The sequence below is a fragment of the Cavia porcellus genome, unplaced genomic scaffold, assembly GCF_034190915.1.
Source record: "Cavia porcellus strain 051 isolate PalLab524CR breed Dunkin Hartley unplaced genomic scaffold, mCavPor4.1 scaffold_6, whole genome shotgun sequence".
Lineage (NCBI taxonomy): Eukaryota > Metazoa > Chordata > Mammalia > Rodentia > Caviidae > Cavia > Cavia porcellus.
The window spans coordinates 41,914,502-41,935,064 of NW_026947489.1; the positions used below are offsets into that span (position 1 = coordinate 41,914,502).

Consider the following 20,563-nt stretch of genomic DNA (forward strand, 5'->3'; position numbering starts at 1 on the left):
AAGTAAATTCCATACATCACATAAACAGAAGCAAGGTCAAAAACCATAGGATCATATTAATAGATGCAGAAAAGGATTTTGACAAACTCCAACATCACTTCATGATGAAAACCCTGGAGAAAACAGATATAGAAGGACCATCCTAAAAGTGATAAAAGCTATTTATTGCACATCATCAGCCAATATATTAAATGGGGAGAAACCAAAAAAATTCCCTCTAAAATCAGAATCAAGACAAGGATACCCACTATTACCACTTCTGTTTAACACAGTACTTACAATGTTAGGCACTCAGGTAAGAGAAAGAAATAAAAGATTATATGCAAGAAAGAGAACTCAAATTATTATTATTTGCAGATGACATGATACTGTACATTGAAGACCAAAGGAACTCAACTAAAAAAAAAAAACCTCTTAGAATTAATAACCAACATCAGTGATGCAACACAAGGTCAACACAAAAAACCATTTGTGTATCCCAAAAATGAAGTTGATCAGAAGGAAATTATGAAAATATCATTCACAGTCCACTTCAAGAAAAATGAAATACCTCACCAAGGATGTACGAATTAACCTCACCAAGGAAGTATGTATCACAGAACTAATATTAGAAATTCTGTATGACCCAGCTATCCCTTTCTAGGTATCATCTCCAAAGAGCTTAAAACATCATACTATAATGATACATGCATACCAATGTTTACAGCAGAACAATTCATATTAGCTAAACCCTGGAAGCAGCTATGTAGAAAGGAAAGCTTCAGACATTTGTAAGAAAATGGATATACCTGGAAAATACAATGTTGCATGAAATATACCAGACACATGGACTTAATTACCATATGGTATCTCTTATTTAACTAAGGCGAAGTACAAATAAAGAGATCAATAGAAGATAAATAGATGGAAACCAAGGGCAAAAGGTGAGGAAGAGGGGAAGGGAAAATAAATAAAGATCTGCCATGTAAAGGAGCCTAACAAGTTTAATGAATGTATATTCCACAAACATGGGCTAAGATCAATAATACCAATGAGAATGCAAATTGGGAAAGGGGACTCAGAAGAAGAAGGAGGGAATGGGAAGGAATGAGGAAGAGGATTAAAAAAGAAGGAACCAAGTTGCATTATGTATTTGTATCCATGCCCCAAGATAACGGTAAAAAGTATTTATCTCAAACATGTACTGTACTAAAAAAAAAAGCCAGTTTTCCATCCCTCCACTTCCCACAGTTATAACTATGGCAGTGCACATTGAAGAAGGGTTCTACAAGTGGTAATTTTCTACATATTTTGAGTAAAGTCAGTACCAGAAACAATACCTACTGAGAAGCGAGTCAGTAATATTTGCCGGAATATCGTTTCCGACATCTGCAAACATGTCTGTCATGTCGCCCAACACCACCATCATGATGGGGAGGGAAGCTCCATTGATAAGAGCAGCCAGAGTTCCCAGCAACATGTACAGCTTGTCCAGTCCATCTGCGTAGCGAAACTAAGAAAGAGAAGAAGCAGAGCAGAGGCACAATTAGCACATTTTCATGGATGGTTTGTTTTACCTTAAACTATATCCCAAATCCAAATAATTTTCAGACTACCACTGCCACTATCTACTATTCCAGTCCAAGCTACTTATCACCTTTGATAAATCATCTTAATTAGAAATGGGCACATTTTTCTTCTGCTAAGATCTCAAGTAATTCTTCTGGATACCTCTTCTATGAGGCATGATCAAAACTGTAAATGTCTTTAATGACTACAACAGAAATAAAATATACATTGTTCCTATTTATAAGAAAAGTTACTTTTCATGTCATGAAGAAAAATCTGACAGTCAATGCCCTCCCCAAAAAATTTCAGTTAAGAAGCATTTGTTGGCCTAGCCATCTGGTCCCAACAATGGAATTCCCAACCAGCCTCACTGGTCACAGAGGTTCTAGGCCCTAGCAACACAACTAGTCTGTCCCTACTAGCAACAAGAGGATCCAACCTCTGCCCAGCCCAGCATCCCAGAGCACCCCAGTGCAGTACATCAGGGGATCACCCGGCCAACCTCACAAACCACAGAGCGCAAGGATCCAATGCTATAGGTTGGGGGTGTGCCCTGGCTTGCCATCGGGATATTGGAGGATTGAAACTCTGCTCAGTGCAATGCTCCAGTGCAATCCATCAGGAGGGTGTCTGGCAAGTCACACAGGTCCCAGAAGAAAATAACAAAACAAAAGAGCAAGAGGCAGTCTCAGTCCTCCAACCCACTGAGAACAAACCCAAGAGACACTGAAATGGAAGACACAGGAAATTTACCATTAAACTTTCTGAAATGATAGCAACTGAAGTAAAGAAGCAACTCCATGAAGAGCAATTGCTTCACATAGAGGAAATCAGATCAGAAATAATCTAAATGAAATGACAAACATTATGAAAGAAATACTGTGTGGATCTAAAGAAGATCTAAACAAAAAATAGAAGAACATAAGAAAATGATGGAAACCTTGAATGAACAATATGACACAATTAGAATGCATGAAACAGATTCAAAGGGATATTCAGGAAATGAAAAATTCCATTGAAAGCTGGCAAAACCACTTGAAAGAAGCTGAAGATAGACTCTCAGACCCAGAAGACAGGATGGAAGATTATTACCATGAAAAAAAACACCATTAGAAATAGTAAGGAACCAGGAAAAAACAATTCAACAGCTGTATGATACAAAGAGAAACAATACAGGATTGATAGGTGTCAACCAAAAAGCAGGGATCAACACAAATGACATCTGAAGGCTATTTACAGAAAGGAGAGCAGAAAATTTTCCAAACATTGGAAAAGAATCTGATATGCAGGTAAGTGAGGCATACAGAACCCCAATTAACCATAACCAAAAAAATCTTCACCAAGACATAATAATTAAGATATCAGAAATTCAGCACAAGAACAGAATACTAAAAGTTGTCAGAGAAAAGAAAACAGATCACCTATGAAGGAAAGCCTATCAAACTCACGGCAGACTTCTCAACACAAACCTTCAACTCAAGAAGAGCTTAGAATTAAGTATTGCAGTATCTGAAAGCAAACAACTTTTAACCCAGATTGATGTACCTTGAAAAACTATCTTTGAAAACTGATGGAGAAATAAGATACTTCTACGACAAAGAATAACTGATGAAGTTCATGACCAGCAAACCAACATGACAAAGAGTACTGAAAGACACTTCAGAAATAGACAAAGATAAATACAATCCCAAGAACAACAACAAAAGAAAACCACTAAACAGGGTCAACAATTAAACAGAAAAAGTAGAAAACCAACAACAGAAAGATAACATGACAGTGATAAGTCTGTACATATCAGTTATATCCATCAATGCAAATGGTCCCAACTCACCAATGAAAAGAAACAGACTGCCACAGTGGATTAAGAAACAAAATGTAACATATTCTGTGTACAAAAAACCACATTTAACTCAAAAGGAAATTCAGAGACTAAAAGTCAAAGGATGCAAAAAATAGTCCATGCAACAGGAAGCCAGAAAAAAACAGAGGTAGCTATTTTGTTTGCAGACAATATGAAGTTCAAACCAAGAATGATCAAAAGAGATAAAGAAGGTCACTACATACTTGTGAGGGGAAAAATTCAAGAGGAAGAGATTACAATCAGAAATATATATGCACCAAATATGGGAGCACCCAACTATGAAAGATAAATTTTAATAGACATAAAAAAAAATCAAATACACAAGAACACAATTATAACAGGGGACCTTAATGCCCATTGTCACAAAGAGACAGATCAACCACTGTCACAAAGAAAGATCAACCAAACAAAAAATCAGCAAAGAAATAACAGAACTAAATCAAATTTATAAAAAAATGGACCTAGTAAATGTGTACACAGTATTCTACCCAACAACATCAGGATACATATTCTTCTCAGCTGCACACAGGTCATTCTCTAAAATAGACCATGTACTAACTCACAGAACATGCTTAAGTAAATGCAAAAGAACTGAACTAATTCCATGCATATTATCTGACTATAGTGCAATATAATTGGAAATCAACAACAAAAAAACCCACAAACCCCATAAACACATGGAAACTAAATAACACTCTCCTAAACAGCCAGTGGATCACAGAATAAATTAAACAATATTTACAATGGAATGAAAATGCAAATACAAATAACTGGAATGTATAGGACACAATGAAAGCAGTCCTCAGAGAGAAATTTATAGCACTAAACTCCCACATTAGGAAAATTAAACGAACATAATAAACACCTTAATGCTGCACCTCAAACTTCTAAAAAAAAAAAAGAGCATGTCAAGCCCAGAGCCCAAAATGGCAAGAAATTATAAAGATCACAGCAGAAATTAATGCAATTGAAACTAAGAAAACAGTACAAAGAATTAATGAATTGAAGAGTTGGTTCTTTGAAACAATAAATAAAATTGATAAATCCCTAGCCAACCTTATAAAAAAAAGAATTAAAAGCTCAAATCCATGCAATAAAAAGTGAAAATGGTAGGGCTGGGAATTTAGCTCAGTGGCCTAAGTGCCTGCCTGGCAAGTGTGAGGTCACGAGTTTGATCCCTAGTACCATCAAAAAAACAAAAACAAAAAAGAACAGTACTAAGAAATGAAAAGGGTGAAATCATTACAGATCCTGGTGCAAATACATAAGATCATCAATACCTACATCTAAAACCTTTACTCTCATAGGTTCAATAACATGGAAGAAATGGACAGATTTGTAGAAACACAGGAATTATCAAAGTTGAATCAAGAAGATGTGAAACAGCTGAATAACCCAATTTCAGTTAATGAAATTGAAAATATAATTAAAACCCTACCAACAAAGAAAGCCCAGGTGCTCATTAATTCACTCCTCCATTCTATAAGAAATTTAGGGAAAACTTAATGCCAACATTTCTCAAACTCTTCAATGAAATAGAAAGGGAAGCAATTCTCCCTAACTTGTTCCTGGAAGCAAGTATTACTCTAATACCAAAACCAGAGAAAGATCCAAAGAAAAAGATAATTATGAACAAAAATGCAAAAATACTCAATAAAATATTGGCAAGTAGAATGCAACAAGTCATTAAGAAGATTATGCACCATGATCAAGTGGGATTCATCCCAGGAATATGGGGATGGCTCAACATATGCAAAGCAATAAAGTAATACACAATATCAACAGAGCTAAGGACAAGAACCATATGATTATCTCAATAGAAAAAGCTTGCAATAAAATCCAACACTCATTCATGATAAAAACCTTACAGAAAATTAGAATAGATGGTATCTACATCCATCTGATAAAATCCATCTATAACAAATAAGCAGCCAAAATCTTACTAAATGCAATCTAAAATCAGGAACAAGACAAGGATGTCCATTATCATCACACCTATTCAATATAGTCCTGGAAACATTAGCCAGAACAATTAGACAAGAAAGAGAAATAAAAGGAATAATAAAAGGAATAAGAATAGGAAAGGAAGAAGTTAAATCATCATTATTTTCAGATGATATGATACTCTACACAGAAGACATCAAAAACTCCACTGGAAGTCTCCTAGACATAATAACCAAATTGAGTAATGTAGTTGGATACAAGGTCAACACTCAGAAATCAATAGCAGTCCTGTGATAACAAACTCATGGAAGAGAAATAAGTGAAGCCACACCCTTCAGAATAACATCCAAAAAAATGAAATACTTAGGAATCAATCTAACAAAGGAAGTAAAGTATCTATTCTGTGAAAACTAAAATACTCTGAAAAAGGAAATCAAAGAGGATTTCAAAAAATGGAAAGATATTCAGTGCAGATAGGAAGAACAAACTATTGTGAAAATTGCCATTCTCCCAAATTTGTTATACAGATTTAATGCAATCCCAATCAAAATACCATTTTCATACCTCACAAATCTAGAGAAATCATCTGTAAAATTCATCTGGAATCAGAAGAGACTTAGAATAGCAAAGGCAATTCTGGGCAACAAAGCTAAGGCAGGTGGCATCACAATCCCTGACTTGAAGTTATACTACAAAGCTATTGTGATAAAATCATCATAGTATGGAATAAAAACAGACCTAAAGATTAAAGAGTAGATTAGAAGATACAGACACAAGTGCAAACACACTCAACCACCTTATCTTTGACAAAGGGGCCAAACATGTACACTGGAAGATACCTCTTCAGTAACTGGTGCTGGAAAAAACTGGCTCTCTACATGTAAAATACTAAAACTAGATCCGTGTCTATCACCATGCACTAAACTACAGTCACAGTGGATCAAAGATCTAAATATTAAAACAGAAACACTAAATCTGCTGGAAGAAAAAATAGGTAGAAATCTTGACGACATAGGAGTAGGCAGAGAGTTCATAAACAAAAGTCAAACTGCATGGGAAACACTTCAAAGAACCAACAACTCGGATCTCATCTTATTAAAAGTTTTTATAAGTCAAAGGAAATCTCCAACAGAATGAAAAGAAAATCCATGAACTGGGGAAATATCTTAACCAATCTTAACCAAACAAAGGGTTTCTATCTAGAACATATTAAGAATTTAAAAAATCAGGCCCCCAAATTCAAAGACCCAAATCCAAAAATGGGCAATGAGATGAATACACACTTCTCAGCTGAAGAAATACAAATGACAAATAAATATATGAAAAAATGATCAACACAATGGTCACTCAGGAAATGCAAATTAAAACAACACTGAGATTCTATCTCACTCCAGAAAGAATGGCTAAGATCAAGAAATCACCCAATAATAAATACTGGAGGGGCTGTGGGGGAAAAGGAACTCTTCTCCCCTGTTGGTCAGAGAGTGAAAATCAGTGTGGAGTATGGAAATCAGTGTGGAGATTCCTCAAAAAGCTAGGATTAGAGAGTACATTTGACCCAGCTATCCCATGTCTAGGTATTTTCCCAGAAGAATTGAAAACATCGTATCATAGTGATATATGTGTACCCACATTTATAGCAGCACAGTTTGCAACAGTCAAATCTTGGAAACAGCCTTCATGCCCATCAATCAAGGAATGGAATAAAAGATGTGGTATTTTTATACAATGGAGTATTACTCAGCTATAAAGAAAGAATGCATCAAGACTTTTATAAGTAAATGGATGTGACTTGAGACCATACTCATAAATGAAATAAATCAGACTCACATGTGTAAATACTTCATTGCTTACCTACTGTAAGAAACTGAAAAATTATATATGTTCCAAAATCTACAATAAATACTGTGTAAGGATAAGAAACTGTTTAAAGAGGAAAAGTAGTTGGAGTAAAGGAAAGGATAAGAAAAGGAAAAAGATGTAAATTTGTGTGTGAGTGTGTGTGTGTGTGTGTATAATAGTGAAAATGACTATATACTAATTGTATTAGTTACTGGAAAAGAACAGTTAATACTCACATGTTTAGATCAATTTTACATGTCTACATCTGTTAATCTAAGCAACCCTCTTGAAGACAGTAATATGCAATACTACAACCACTGTCAAATTCCTATCATCTTGGCTTGTCTTATTGTATTTGATTTCTTGTTGTTGTTTGTATTGTTTCTGATTTTCTTTTCCGTGCCTTTTTAACGTTAAATTTTAAAAACTAAGCATTTTGTTACTTTAAGAGAGTACCTTTGGTTAAACATTCAGTGTACAATGGAATTAACATAAGCCTAAAATGACTTTAGCATAGTTGTGCTTTAATGATTTATAGAAAAAGAATTAGTTAGATGCATGCTTCCCAAGAAATATTATTCCTAAGAAGGTAGAACATGGCCCCCTTCTACCAGTGTAGATCCTTGTAATTCCTTTAGTTACGGCAAAGTTGCAGGAAGAAAGATTTCTTCATATATAAAAAATGATGAGAGAAGGGGCTCAGGGAATCTGTGCAATAATTACTGCTTCTTTTACATAATCCAATGAACTGGTTATGGATCGAAAAAAAATACAAAAGAAAACCAAAACAAAAATGGGCCAAAGATGGAGGTGGCACCTAAGACAAGTGGGTGTCATGTGGACAAACTATGTAGCTGCAGGCAGAAGGTTTGTTTTCCAAGGAGGAAACAGGACACACAACCTTAGGTCCAGGAAGGAAATGGAAAGCCAAACATGGATCAGGTATCAGGCAACATAAAAGACACAGCAACACAAACAAGCCTGCAGAGCTTAATATTCTCCGCAAGGAGACAGAAATCAATCCTAAAGTTAGTTACCAAGGGAACTTACAGAAACTCAGCAGTAGTGAGTGGGCATAAATACTGAACAGACAATTGGAAAAATAAAGAGAATAGCTCTTGCCACCAGTAAACTGCAATACATCAAGTAGGACAGAAAAGGCTAAGCCAAATCACTGAGTGATTAGTGAAAAGATAATGTTTGGCAGGAAAAAAAGAGAATGTGGCATACAAAAGGCACTGGTGTTTGAATTTCAACCTTTTCTAGTTCTTCAAGATATAATCAAGTCAGTTCAAGTTTAGATTCTTGACATAACTTTTCATACCTTCAAAATACTGTCCAATTTACAAATTACAGTATAAAAAGGAGAATAATGTTTTGCTATTTTTTTGTTCATTATCTCATGGCTTAAATTTTGGCACTTTGTCTAGACTAGGAATGCATCCTATTCTTTAAACAAACCAAATTGCAGAGATGGGTGGAAATTATTTATCTTCTTTTAGGAACAATAAAAAGTGGACAAAATGTTAAATTCACGTATATTCAGAGAAGATAGATTTTGTGCATAGTTTATCTCATTGCTTTTTTACCTTCAGAACATCTCAAAATCAAGCAGGCTAGGCATGCAACACTTGCGGAATGACACAGACACGATGAGAAATGAAGTGTACAGCATCCCCCACGCAGTTTGCTTGCCAAAGTGCTTAACATGTAAGGTAAAAGAACTTTCGACCCAGCTTTCACCACATAAAACATGCAAAGCACAGAGGATCAAGTTAAATGACTGCAAGGGAACAATTCATGCACCCCAGCAGGGGGCACTGCATGTTGTCACTGACTGTCAATGTTACCTGCTAAAAGCAGCAACACTTTAAACTCAGGAGAAAAAAGTTCAAATGTCACTAGGCGGATTCTGATTTGAACACATGAAGTTTGGAAGAATTTTTTTTGGAGATAATTGAAAAAGAAATTGAATGTGAGTGGAGCATTACACAATCTTAAGAAAGTATTGTTCATGCTGTTAAATATGATCACTACATTGTGCTTTAAAGGAAGTTATTTTGGGAAAAAATTTTGAGAGATACAAACTTGAGACAGGTGTAAAAAATTATGAAATCTATAATTCCACACAAAACGTGACAAAATACTAATTATTAACTACAAACAATGGATGAACATGGATTTTACTTTTCTACCTTTTTGTATGCTTCAAAAGTTTTATCCTAAAACTTGGTGAAGATGTTTCTCAAACAGTCAAAAGTACATCTCATATAGAAAGGAACGAGTTAAAAGTGAATTTAGGTTCAACTAAAATTCCAGGAATGATCACAGAAAGCTGAGAGAGTCTGAGCTTCATTTTTCTTTATGACACAAAGCAAGATTGTTTTCTGAAGAGAAAAGTTGAAAAGGAGATTTGAAGCAAGTGGCAAGATAACCTTGAGTAGGATAAAAGCCACAATCAAACTCCTCCCTCTGTAGTTTATTGGAGAAGAGACTTTTGTGGGATGTAAGCCTCCATCTGTACACTTAAAAAATGAGAAAAGCACACATACATACAGAAAATCTTCTCTGTATGCCTTATGAGAATTAAAATGAAGCTGAGTAACTTTTATTAAGCAAAGACTCCAAAATATACAACAAGCAGCAACTTCTTGATTTTGCAAGTGTATAACTCTTCAGGCTCTCACAGTAAAGGAGCAGAGAGTCCAAACATTAATATAGCAGCTGAAATGCTGGAGCCTTTTGAAAAAAAAAGGGAAATGGTTAGACATTGATAGGAGAGGTACAGAAGAAGAAACAGAAGTGCAAAAAGGGAAGCTCTGTCAGTGCTGAAAGCTGAGGGTCAGAATTCCCATGGCAAACAAGTTGAGATTACAGGAAGAAAGGTGGATTTTGTAATATTCAGCACGTGAGATGGAAACAGGACCATGGTGTCCAGACTTGAGACAAGTTGGTAAAGTTGGTCATTTACTCAAAACTTAAAAATATTTCATGAGCGCTGAATAAGGAGTACACTTAGTTCTAGGTAATGGAAAAAATGGAGTAAGTTCTCTCTCCTATATTTACAAAAATGAATACTATGTATATTCAATAATTATTTGACATCTAGGCATCTATTAAAGTCTTATTAGTGTTCTAGGGATATGAGATCCAATGTTGAAGAAAATACAACAGTACTTCATCCTCATGGAACTTAAATTCAGAGAAAAGACAACACACAGACAACAAATTTGATGAAGTGGTATTGCATATCTATCATACAGTCACTTAGGGGGCCAAGAGGCAAGAGGACCCGTGAGGTCAGTCTGGGCAATGTAGTCAGACCTTGTCTTAAAATCAAACAATGAAAAAATGTTGGGGAGGTAACTCAGGGAAAAAGCCCTAGGTTTGCTTCTTAGGACCACAGTCTGTCAGTCTCCAGCAAAATACAAAGGGCTGTAGATTTATCTCAGTGATGTGGCATCCTGGATCCCATGGTCCAATACCCAGGGATACAAAAAAAAAGTCAAACGCTGATTAAGTGTTCAGGAGAAATTCCATACAGGGCCACGTGCCACAGTGACAGGCAAGGGCTGCAGGCTTAGACTGCTCAGGGACGGTGCCTCTAAGAGACCTCGGGACAGGAAGACGCAGTTCATCATGTGACTATCTGAGGACAGAGCATTGCAGAATGAGGAACACACGCAACACTTGTTAGATGAAAATGAGTTTGGTGCATCTCAGGGATGACACGGAATAAACACTTTGGTGAGAACAGAGGAAGGGATGTGAGACTGCTAGGGGTGATCTCAGACTGTACAGGGTTATGTGTACATCTCTATAGGAAGAAGACAGGGCTTATGCTGACTCTCCCATACAAATGGGTAGGAAATTTTGGAAAAAAAACTGAAGGAAAGGACTGAGGTAATATAAAGTAACCACTATAAATAAATCTTTAGAATTGCAAATCAGAAGAGGGTTACTAGAAGAAAAGAGCACTTGTAAGATCGACCTCTCTAGCAGATATGTGAAGCAGAGTGAAGCCCCCAACATGTCCACATTCTCCTTTTAGGGACTTGGGGATGTGCTTCCTGCATGGTAGGAGACACTATAGAAGTCGAAGGTATCGGGAGTGGAGAACATTGTGGGTAAGCCAGCAAGTCTGTCTAAGAGGGAAGCAGAGCTCAGAGTAGCAGTAGTAAATGTCAAGGAATGAGGGCCACTCCACTAGAAATCTAAGAGCCTTGCAGAAGCTGAGAAGGTGAAGGGCATGTCCTCCCCCAGAGGAAACACAATCCTGCTGACACCTTGCTTTTAGCCTAGCAAGCCCTCTGACTTCAAAACCATCAGGTAATAAATTTGTAACATTTTAAGGAACTAATATTTCCCTACAGAACTAAGAAGAAATGAACTCAGGGGAATAATAAAGCTGGGTGTGGTGGTACAGGTCTGTAATCCAAGCACTGGAAAAAATGAGACAGGTGGATCTCAAGTCCAAGGGCAGCCTGCGCAAATTAGTGGGACCCTGTCTCAACAATAAAAAAGGATTCTGGATGAAGCTCAGTGCTAGTGTCTCTGGCTTCAATCTCCAGCACCACAAAAAAGGGAAGAAGAGGAAGAGGAAAGAGGGAGGGTAGATGTGAGCAGGAAAGGAAAATAAAGAAGAATATAAAAGAGAGAAGGGCAAAGTTGGAATGATTCAAATGTTGGGGTCAAAGACTGATAAATTTCAGTTTACAACTATAGATATTAGCTGTCTGGGAGCATAAACCCAAGGTCTTCATCAACAGCGTGATTAAGAGTATGGAAAGGGTTGCGTAACCCTTCCCATGTGAAGAGGTGAACTAAGTTCAGTCTAGGACCATTGGTAATGATACTTGGAAATGACTGTGCAGAGCTAGAAGCCTGCAGACACTATCAAGCAAAAAACCAAGGAGCGTGAAGGGAATCCGCACAGGGTGACATCACAAGATATAACAAAAGAAAGAACACCATGGACAGGGTCAGAGGCTGCTAGAGGGCAAAGCAGGAGTTTAACTCATCCACTCAGTTCCCTGAATGAGTATCTATAGGTGAAAGGTAGCTAAAAGGAAATGGCTCCACAACCTCCAGGAATGGTAGAAAGAAAAGGAAGGGAAAAGGAGAGAAAGGAAGGGGAAGAGAGCAGAAAAGAGGGGAAAGGAAAGGGAAGGGAAGGGAAGGGAAGGGAATGGAAGGGAAGGGAAGGGAAGGGAAGGGAAGGGAAGGGAAGGGAAGGGAAATGCAGTTAAAGAGGAGAGTTGTTGTGACTTGTGTCCAGATGTCTCCCCAAAGCCTTACGTGATTGTGAGACTTTTCATAGGTGCCTGGATCTAGGCTGTGTGATGCTGAGATGCAGGGTGTGCGGCTGCTAAATTAGTCCACTGATTGGTTCGGCATATTTTTGGGTGTGGTAGTGGGCAGGCTCACCTTGGGTGCGAGTGCTACCCACCTGTAGCTTCCATAGAAAATAAAGGACAGAGAGAGGACGTTGTTGCTCTGCTTTACGGCCTGCTGCCTTGATGACTTCCGTCTTCTGCCTGCTCTGGACTGTTTTCCCTCTGTGATGCCACCCTGCCTGAGAGCCAGCCGGCGATGAACTGAAACTGTTACAAACTGAGCCAAAATAAAGTTTTCTTTTAATTTTAGGCGTTGGGTATTTTGTCTCAGCAATGAGAAACAGTAACTAAAACAAAGGTGAAAGATTGATAAGATTGTAGTTTATGTATCTAGAGATAGAAGCTGTGTGGGAGCATGAGCCCAAAGTCTTCTGCCCAAAGGTAAAAATGACTCAGAATACAAGACAGGAGTGAGGAAGTAAAACTGCAGAGGTCAAAGGAAGTCTGACCACATATAAAGACACTAACATACTCAGCAAAATAACTGTAGCACAGGTTATTGAAGTGGGAAACAATCAGAAGTTGAAGTTCTCAGTGAAAAAGGGGTAATTAGAAATTGGGAGAGGGTACCTGTGAAAATTGGTAGAAGGTAGTATAATTCTGTAGAGTGCAACTCAAAAGAGAAAGGGGGTTTGCATGAAGCTCAAACACTACTTGGAAATGACGGTAGACCTAGAAGACATCGCTCCTGGAATAAAAGATTGAGCAACTCTAACTTCACAGTCAAAGAAGGCATAAGTAAAAGTAAAAGAGCTGGGGTGAAAGCCCATGCACTGTGACACCACAGAGCCAAGGGAAGAAATAATCTGATGGACAATGTCAGCCTGATGAGAGACAAGGTGTCATAGTAAAAACGACTCAGCAGACACTGCATAGAAAAGAGTCTTGCTGTCATTAGAAAGACTCACACACAGGTGGGTCTTAGCTACCATCAGGAGCTCCAAATGGTAGCCCATTTGGAGGGGGCTACCACAATGCACACTAATAAGTGTGACCAAACGATTGTACAATGTGTTTATGCCAGACGCTTGCTGACTTTGTAAGTCTGACGTTTGGTACATGCTAGACAGAAAGTGCCTATGGAGTTTCCCCCAGTAAAAATGTTGGGCAATGAGGGTCTGACAAGCTTTACTGATACACAGTGTTTCACACATTGGTGCAACCCCCAGCTGGGGAAAGCAGGTGTTCCCGTGGTTAGCTCCACTGGGAATGTGTGCCTGGTTCCTGCTGGATGTCTTTCTGCGTGACACTTGCCAGTGCAGGTTGTACTTTGTACTCTTTAGTACACAGAGCCATAGTATAGTAGCCAAGAAAACATATCTGAAGTGCAATAACTGCTAATTGAAAACTTTCCCAGTATTAGCTGCCAGCAGGAGGACACTGAACCCTGTTGAATCCTCCTAATATGCCACAGAATCTGGAATTCCTGGACATCTCTGGCACATGGGTACTAGTCGTAGCTAGAAGTGGTTAAGTAATATGAACTGCCAATTAACGTCAACCATGCAACATTAACTTATCTGATGATGTCTTTGTGTTTACAGATTTTACATACATATTAGGTTCACGTTTCAATTTTTTGTATTAACCGTTCAGGAAAAAGATGTGAGGAAAAGTAACCAAAGCACTTTCCCAGAAGGCTCAGAATGAACTGCATCTGTCCTAGCCTGCTACGTGTCCTGAACAAGTTCATACCTGGCCTGAGTTTTGTCATTTGTAAAAGTGTCATGATAATAGCATCTTTGTCACATGGAGTTTTCAGAGTTAAATGACTTTGTACACGAATTACTAAGAACAATTCCTGGCACACTGTGCTTGGTGAATTTTATTATAGTTACCTCACATTCAAACTCTGGATCTGTGTTCCTTTGTGGCTTGTTATACTATATTTTCTAAAGCAAATCCTTAGGTTTAAAAATTTTAACCTTTAATAGCAAAAACTAAAGTCTAGGCCTGGAGGTATAGCTCGGTGATAACAGTGTGTGCTTAGCAGGTGTGAGGCCCCAGGTTCAATCCCCAGCACACATACTCACAAAAACAAACACAAATCTACAAAAGACCAATGTTTTCTTCTCAAAATATTTAAACAAACAAGTCTGATATATTTAAAAAAACCTTTTCTGTGCAAGAACATACTAATCTAAGTAATCTTAAGCCCTGTCACTCGTCTGTTCAAACTGTCCTTCTGTGAATGACTGAGCACTCTGAGAAGTCTGACAGTGCACAGGAAGCAATGTCAGACCAAGTGCGGTGGTAAAGTCACGGCAGCACAGGAAGGTGAAGAGGATGTCAGCTAACCACAGAGTTCTCTGTGCCAAGGTCACAGGGGTGGTTTTCCCTCTCTGCACCCACTTTTATACTCAATTTACTAAAATCTATTTCCGTGATTGCCTAAGCACTTCTCACCATTGAAAAAGATGTCTAATATGTTAATGAGTGAAATAAAGGGGTGTGCTGCACGAGTTAATTGGTTCCCTCGTCCCTAGAACAGTTCACCTAGACAGTTCACTTAAATCCATGTAACTTTATTCACTTAGTAAAAAGGAAGTAAGGATTCAGGTAGAGAGATAGAGCATCAATAACCACCCTCATCTATTAAATCTCTGGGCTACCCCAAGTAGAGCTCAAAGGAAAACTTCTAAGCAACCACCATGGACCTAGAAAATGAAATTAAGGTTTTCAACTACTAGACTTTCAACTTTCAACACAGAGGAAAATGGACATAGACTATGTCCCAGTAATAAATAATCCTCTCCTATCTTTTATTATAATAGAAACTTGAGACTTTGACCTAGAATACGCCAGAATTTCAGAGCCACTTAAGACAGCAAGAAATGTAGCAACTTCTATCAAGATAACAAAGATCATTCCCAGGAAAATACTTTTCTAGGCAACAGACTACAGGCAATATAATTCATCAGAAGAATGCTAAAATATGCATCAGGAGTGATGGTTGTTGGGTTGTAACTCTCATGGCAAGTTATGAGGAGCATTTCACTGGAAATAAGCTAAATCCAATTCATTTTGGATTCCCATTATCATACTCTTTAAGAAACTATCATACAGGTAAAATGTCTCTTTTCCATGAAGTAGAAGTTGAATTTTCAAAATTTTCTGCATAGTAAGTAAATTCAAAACTCACCATTGCAAACATACTGACAGTTGGTTTCTTTTCCTTTTTACTGAAAAAATAAGAAATGAATCATTGAAAATATTAAAAATTACAGAAAAACTTTATATTAACAAAGTAATTTATAGACCATATTATATAAAAACAAAAAACATGCCCATAATATACTATTTGGTAAAAACAATCTATTAGTAAAGTATTATTTATGAACTTTAAATATAAGTAGGTTTACATATATATAAGAAATCTGCATATGTGGTTATTACTAGGTATAAGAATTTCTAGAAAATTATTTTCTTCCTTGTGTCTTAGCTTTTTCTAAATTTTGATGATGAATATACAAAGCGTATCTCTGCTAATTACAAAAATACATGCTAAAAATATTTTCTTATTTTTATTACAAGTGGGAAAATATTCATGGTCCCAGAAATCAATCTGTTTCATTTCCATCAAGGTAATTATTAAGGCTAAGTATTATCCTTAATCTACTAGCCTACTAATGGAGCACAGCTCTTTGGCATCATTAGTTTAAGATAAAAACTAATTAAATCACTTGTGAGAAAATCTAATTTTGAAAGGATGTCTAGAGCCCAAAGAAGACCATTATGGAAATAAATGCTATCTAGAAAAGCCATGACTGAGGAAAGACATTCTGTAAAATGGGGAAAAGTGGCCCTGAGCTATAAAAAGGCCAACTATTATTTGAACCCAGATTCAAATTATTATAATTCAGTAACCCACTGCATGTAACTGTCACCAAAGATGTGAACACAAACTAATCAGAGCCCTCCAGCCTCATTTCCCATACATATAAAAAAAGACCACTTTAGGAAAGAGCAGCACTACTTTCTGCACAGAATTTAAATTCATCTTTGTCTTTGTTGTTTACATTAAATGAGGTCTGAAGAGGTTAAGAGAATTCTAAAGAAAAAAAATTACGGCTTATTCCTTTTGGCTTTGGAGTGATGTTAAATCTATGGAACTGTGCAAGAATTTCAGGTCTAGTGCCAGTCTATTCCTAGTACAGGCATATCCCAGGATCAGAGGGAAACGGCCATAAGTGACTCAGTTTGAGCTCTGAAGCAGTTATTTCACTAGTTTTCTAAAACTGAAGCTATTTTGAAGAGCTTACATTTTAGGCAGCAGCTAAAGAAAGCTCTTCCCGTACATTATTTGTAAACAACTCTGAGAAAGGCACATTTTTGTCCTTTTAGAGATGAGAAAATTTCAGAAGAACAGAGAAAGTTAACTTGTCCAAGGTCCAACGGCTGGAATAAAGATAAGATGTAAACTGCAGAGTCTGCTCCCTGAACAGCAACCAAGCTGTACTGCGTGACCTCCACTTTGTGAGATACTGCGCTGAACTGCGGGGAATATACTTTCACAGGGCTCTCACACCTCCTAGATTTTTTCACTGATCCTCATCAGCAGGAAACACAAAGCCTACAAAGGCAAACTACTTGTCAAATGTCATTCTAACAGGTTTTTTTTTTCAAACACAGATACTCCAGAAAATACTACTCTCCTACCACTGCCTACTAGCATAGCACACTCTTATGCTAAAATATAGTGTTAGTAACAGACTAACATCAGTGGTGATGAAGCCAGCAACAGAGAAACATTTGTGCAGCACACAAGATCCAATGTTGGACCCCAGGATCACAAAAAGGAAATAAGATAAATCATAATGAGCACAATTTAGTAAGTACTTACCAAAAAATCTCTAGTTTGAAAATGTTTGGAGGTCAATTATAAAAATAAAGATACGTGCAGTAACAATCTTCATTACCATTTCCCATTACTTTTCATTTCTAATATTCATTTCAGAGTATTTTAAATTATAAATATGATTACCATTATATTTCTATTATATAGCACCAGTTTAGAAGCCTATTTGGATTCACCTTACATACTATGATAATTTGATAAAAACTTACAAAGAAATGAATCTGATGCTGGCAAAAATTAAAAAATGAGAAAGGAAAGATAAAAGAATTGAGATATATTCTGTACATGTACCAATTCCCCATGAGTGTAATCATTAGGTACTGTGAACATGTACTAATAAAAATAAAAATTTTTAAATATTTTTGGATGCAGGCTGTCTATATGGTGTTGTATACTCAAATCCTATCACACACTGAGTAGCTTCCTGGTCTCTTTCTGCACATAAGTCTTACCATGAGCTGGAAGTGCTAACTGTAAATTTTCTCATGAGAAAATCACATTTTCTTCTTCACATTAGTAAAAATTGTAGAGCTAATTATTAGGTGTAAGTTTTCTCTGAACAGTTTAGGATCAACTGACAGTACATGTCTGAAACAATTATAGTAGACTCTCATATGAACAATTTGGGTTATGACCAGAATTTTAGTGTTAACTTAGGACTAAAGTCTTGTATTATGACCCAAATCTCTGCAGGCTGCGCTTCCAGATGGTCTCAGATACAGATTTAACCCTTGCGGAGTTCTCAAAGGAACATTCCAACATCCTTTCCTGTATGGGGTTAAGTGAGACATCCTGGGCCAGTGTCTCTCTAAGGACACTAAGATCTGCCTGTATATGGGAGAGAGAAAAGGCTGTGTAGAGGAGCTGCAGCCTTCAGTCCACAACTCAAGTTACAAGCAGCCCTCAGAACACACTGAGTGCCTAAATCAAGGGTTCACAGTACAACAGCGCAACTTCCACATGACAGAAGAATTGTTCTGTGAAAATATTCCTTTATTTTCTCTACCTGTCACATTCTTTCAGTTTCCTTTTACTCACAGTATTTTCACAGAAACCTCAATTGTATTGTACTCACTATCTTACAGTAAATTGTGGCTATTATTTTCCTTTATGCTCAGTTTGTCTTGGACTTGGCCAGGATAGACCCCTTCAAGACCCTGCTCCTGCATCCACTCCACTCAAATCCACTTTCTTGCTTTGGGCTTCCTTTGAGACCTGTTTGAAGCCACCTTCTTCTCTGTGGCCGTTTGTCTAAAGAATACTTCTTTCTAATGTCCTTTTTAGTGGACTGAAAAGAAACCATACTTATTTGATTTCTACTTCGTATTTTTTCTTTCACATTGAAAAGCTTGGTTTCTAATTCTAATAATATATTTACTAGCATGTTTTTATCTTACAGTGTACATTACAATTTTCTATTATCAATGAACCTATAAAATTAAAATCTATGTATACTGCGATCAAAATTTACTTAAGAAAAGTATTTCCTCTGTTGCTCTATTAGCAACTGCTTCATTTCCAGCTAAAATGAAATAATAACGATTTCAACGTAGTTTTGGTCTTCTGTATTCTGCATCTCCACAAACACGTCACGTTTATGCAGCTCTGGACCACAGAGCAAAGATCAGGGTCCACGACTAACACTACTCGTAAAGCAGACGATAACGCCTCGCCTGTCTGGGGCCAGAAAACTGCGGAAGACCTCACCAAGACCCAGGGAGGATGGACCAGCTGTACCCAGCGGTCTAAATGATTTCAAATTCAACAACCATTCTCATCGGCCATCGTTTATATCTTCACTAGAACTAGAAACAAACGGCCCCAATCCCTCACGCAATGTAAACTATGAAAGCGAAATAAAGCCGCTACCTCTTCTTTCCCAGCTTCAAGTTCTTCCCCGCTTTTCCACCCGAGTCCTCTTCCTGATCCATGGTGACCTGTGGAGAAACCAGAGCGCAAGCTGCAGGGGTCAGGAGAGACCCTGCGCCCCGCTCCCCCAGCGCCCAGGAGCGAGCGTGCGCCCGCGGACGCTGGGGCAGGACCCCGCCGGGTCCCCGCGGTGCCCTCGCGGCGCCTTCGCACGGGCCGGGCTTTCGCCCTCCACCGCCGCCCGCCGCATCCCGGAGCATTAAAACGATGCGGGCGGCCGGGCGGGAGGGAAGCGCTGCTCGGGAGCCTCCGCGGGGACAGGAGGGCGCGTCCCGCGCCACCCCGGGGCTGCGAGGGGACGTCCCGCACCCTGCACCCCGCACCGTCAGGGGGAGCCCGTCCGGGTCGGGAGCCGCACAGACCCACCTCGGGGAGGGTCCTAACTTCCGCGCACTCAGCTAACCACCAACTCGGGGCTGGGGAAGCGGAGACTCCGAGCTCACCGCGCCTCGCTCGGCGGATGCGCACCGTGCCTGCGCCGTGGGGCCGCCGCCGTCCTCGAGCGCCGGGAAAGGAGCGGACGTGAGCAGTCCCCGCCCTGGGCGGGCCTCCGGCGCTCAGCCAGGCCCCGGGCCGCCCCCGCCCTTGCCAGCTTCCAGGCTGGGGAAGTCGCCCCAAGGTTGGATTTCCGGAGGGGCCTTCTAGTTTCTGTGGCCCCCTCTGCCAGCGAAAGCGGAGAAGCGCGCCTCGCCTGAATCATCAGTGCACAACTCGGGTGCACTCCACAGGTCCACACAGGTTCCCGTCGGTCCAAGTTTATCCAGTGCAGACACAAGAAGACTCCCTGGGTCGCAGGTGGGGAAGGGTGCTCCTGGCGGGCACCACATCTAATACAGTTAATAAAGCAACCCTAGACCTTTCCTTTTTGTAGTAAAACCCTCTTTCCCAGCAGCAGGGAGGAGAGGGCCAGGAGAATCATTCTACAAGTCTGTCATCAATGCACCTGAGAGTTTCTGGGGTAAATCTGTGCAACTTTTAAAATGATAAATAGAAAATTTATAAAGGAAGATTTTTGATATGTGAATCATCGTAGACCTTTCTAGGTAGAAATGGTATTTTAAAGTGTGCAGATTTTGCACCTTTAGCTGTACAATTAACGCCGGTGTTTTTCCTAGGGCATTGCAAAATTCTTACATTTGATGACGGTTTTTAAACACATTTTAGCGTATTATTTTGGTTGATAAC

At 38.6% G+C, this 20,563-nt stretch overlaps 1 protein-coding gene across 1 annotated transcript in view; it reads right to left on the bottom strand.

Moving 5' to 3' along the window:
* Positions 1 to 20,064, bottom strand: part of LOC100726039 (ATP-dependent translocase ABCB1-like) — an 86,426-nt gene extending 66,362 nt beyond the window's left edge. Inside the window, exons 1-4 of the mRNA XM_063250520.1 lie at positions 19,745 to 20,064; positions 19,319 to 19,386; positions 15,734 to 15,773; positions 1,324 to 1,492 (exon numbers count right to left, since the gene is read on the bottom strand). Of these exons, the coding sequence (XP_063106590.1) occupies positions 1,324 to 1,492; positions 15,734 to 15,773; positions 19,319 to 19,380 (271 nt within the window). The 5' untranslated portion in view covers positions 19,381 to 19,386; positions 19,745 to 20,064. The remainder of the gene's footprint in view (positions 1 to 1,323; positions 1,493 to 15,733; positions 15,774 to 19,318; positions 19,387 to 19,744) is intronic.
* Positions 20,065 to 20,563: the final 499 nt, after the last annotated feature.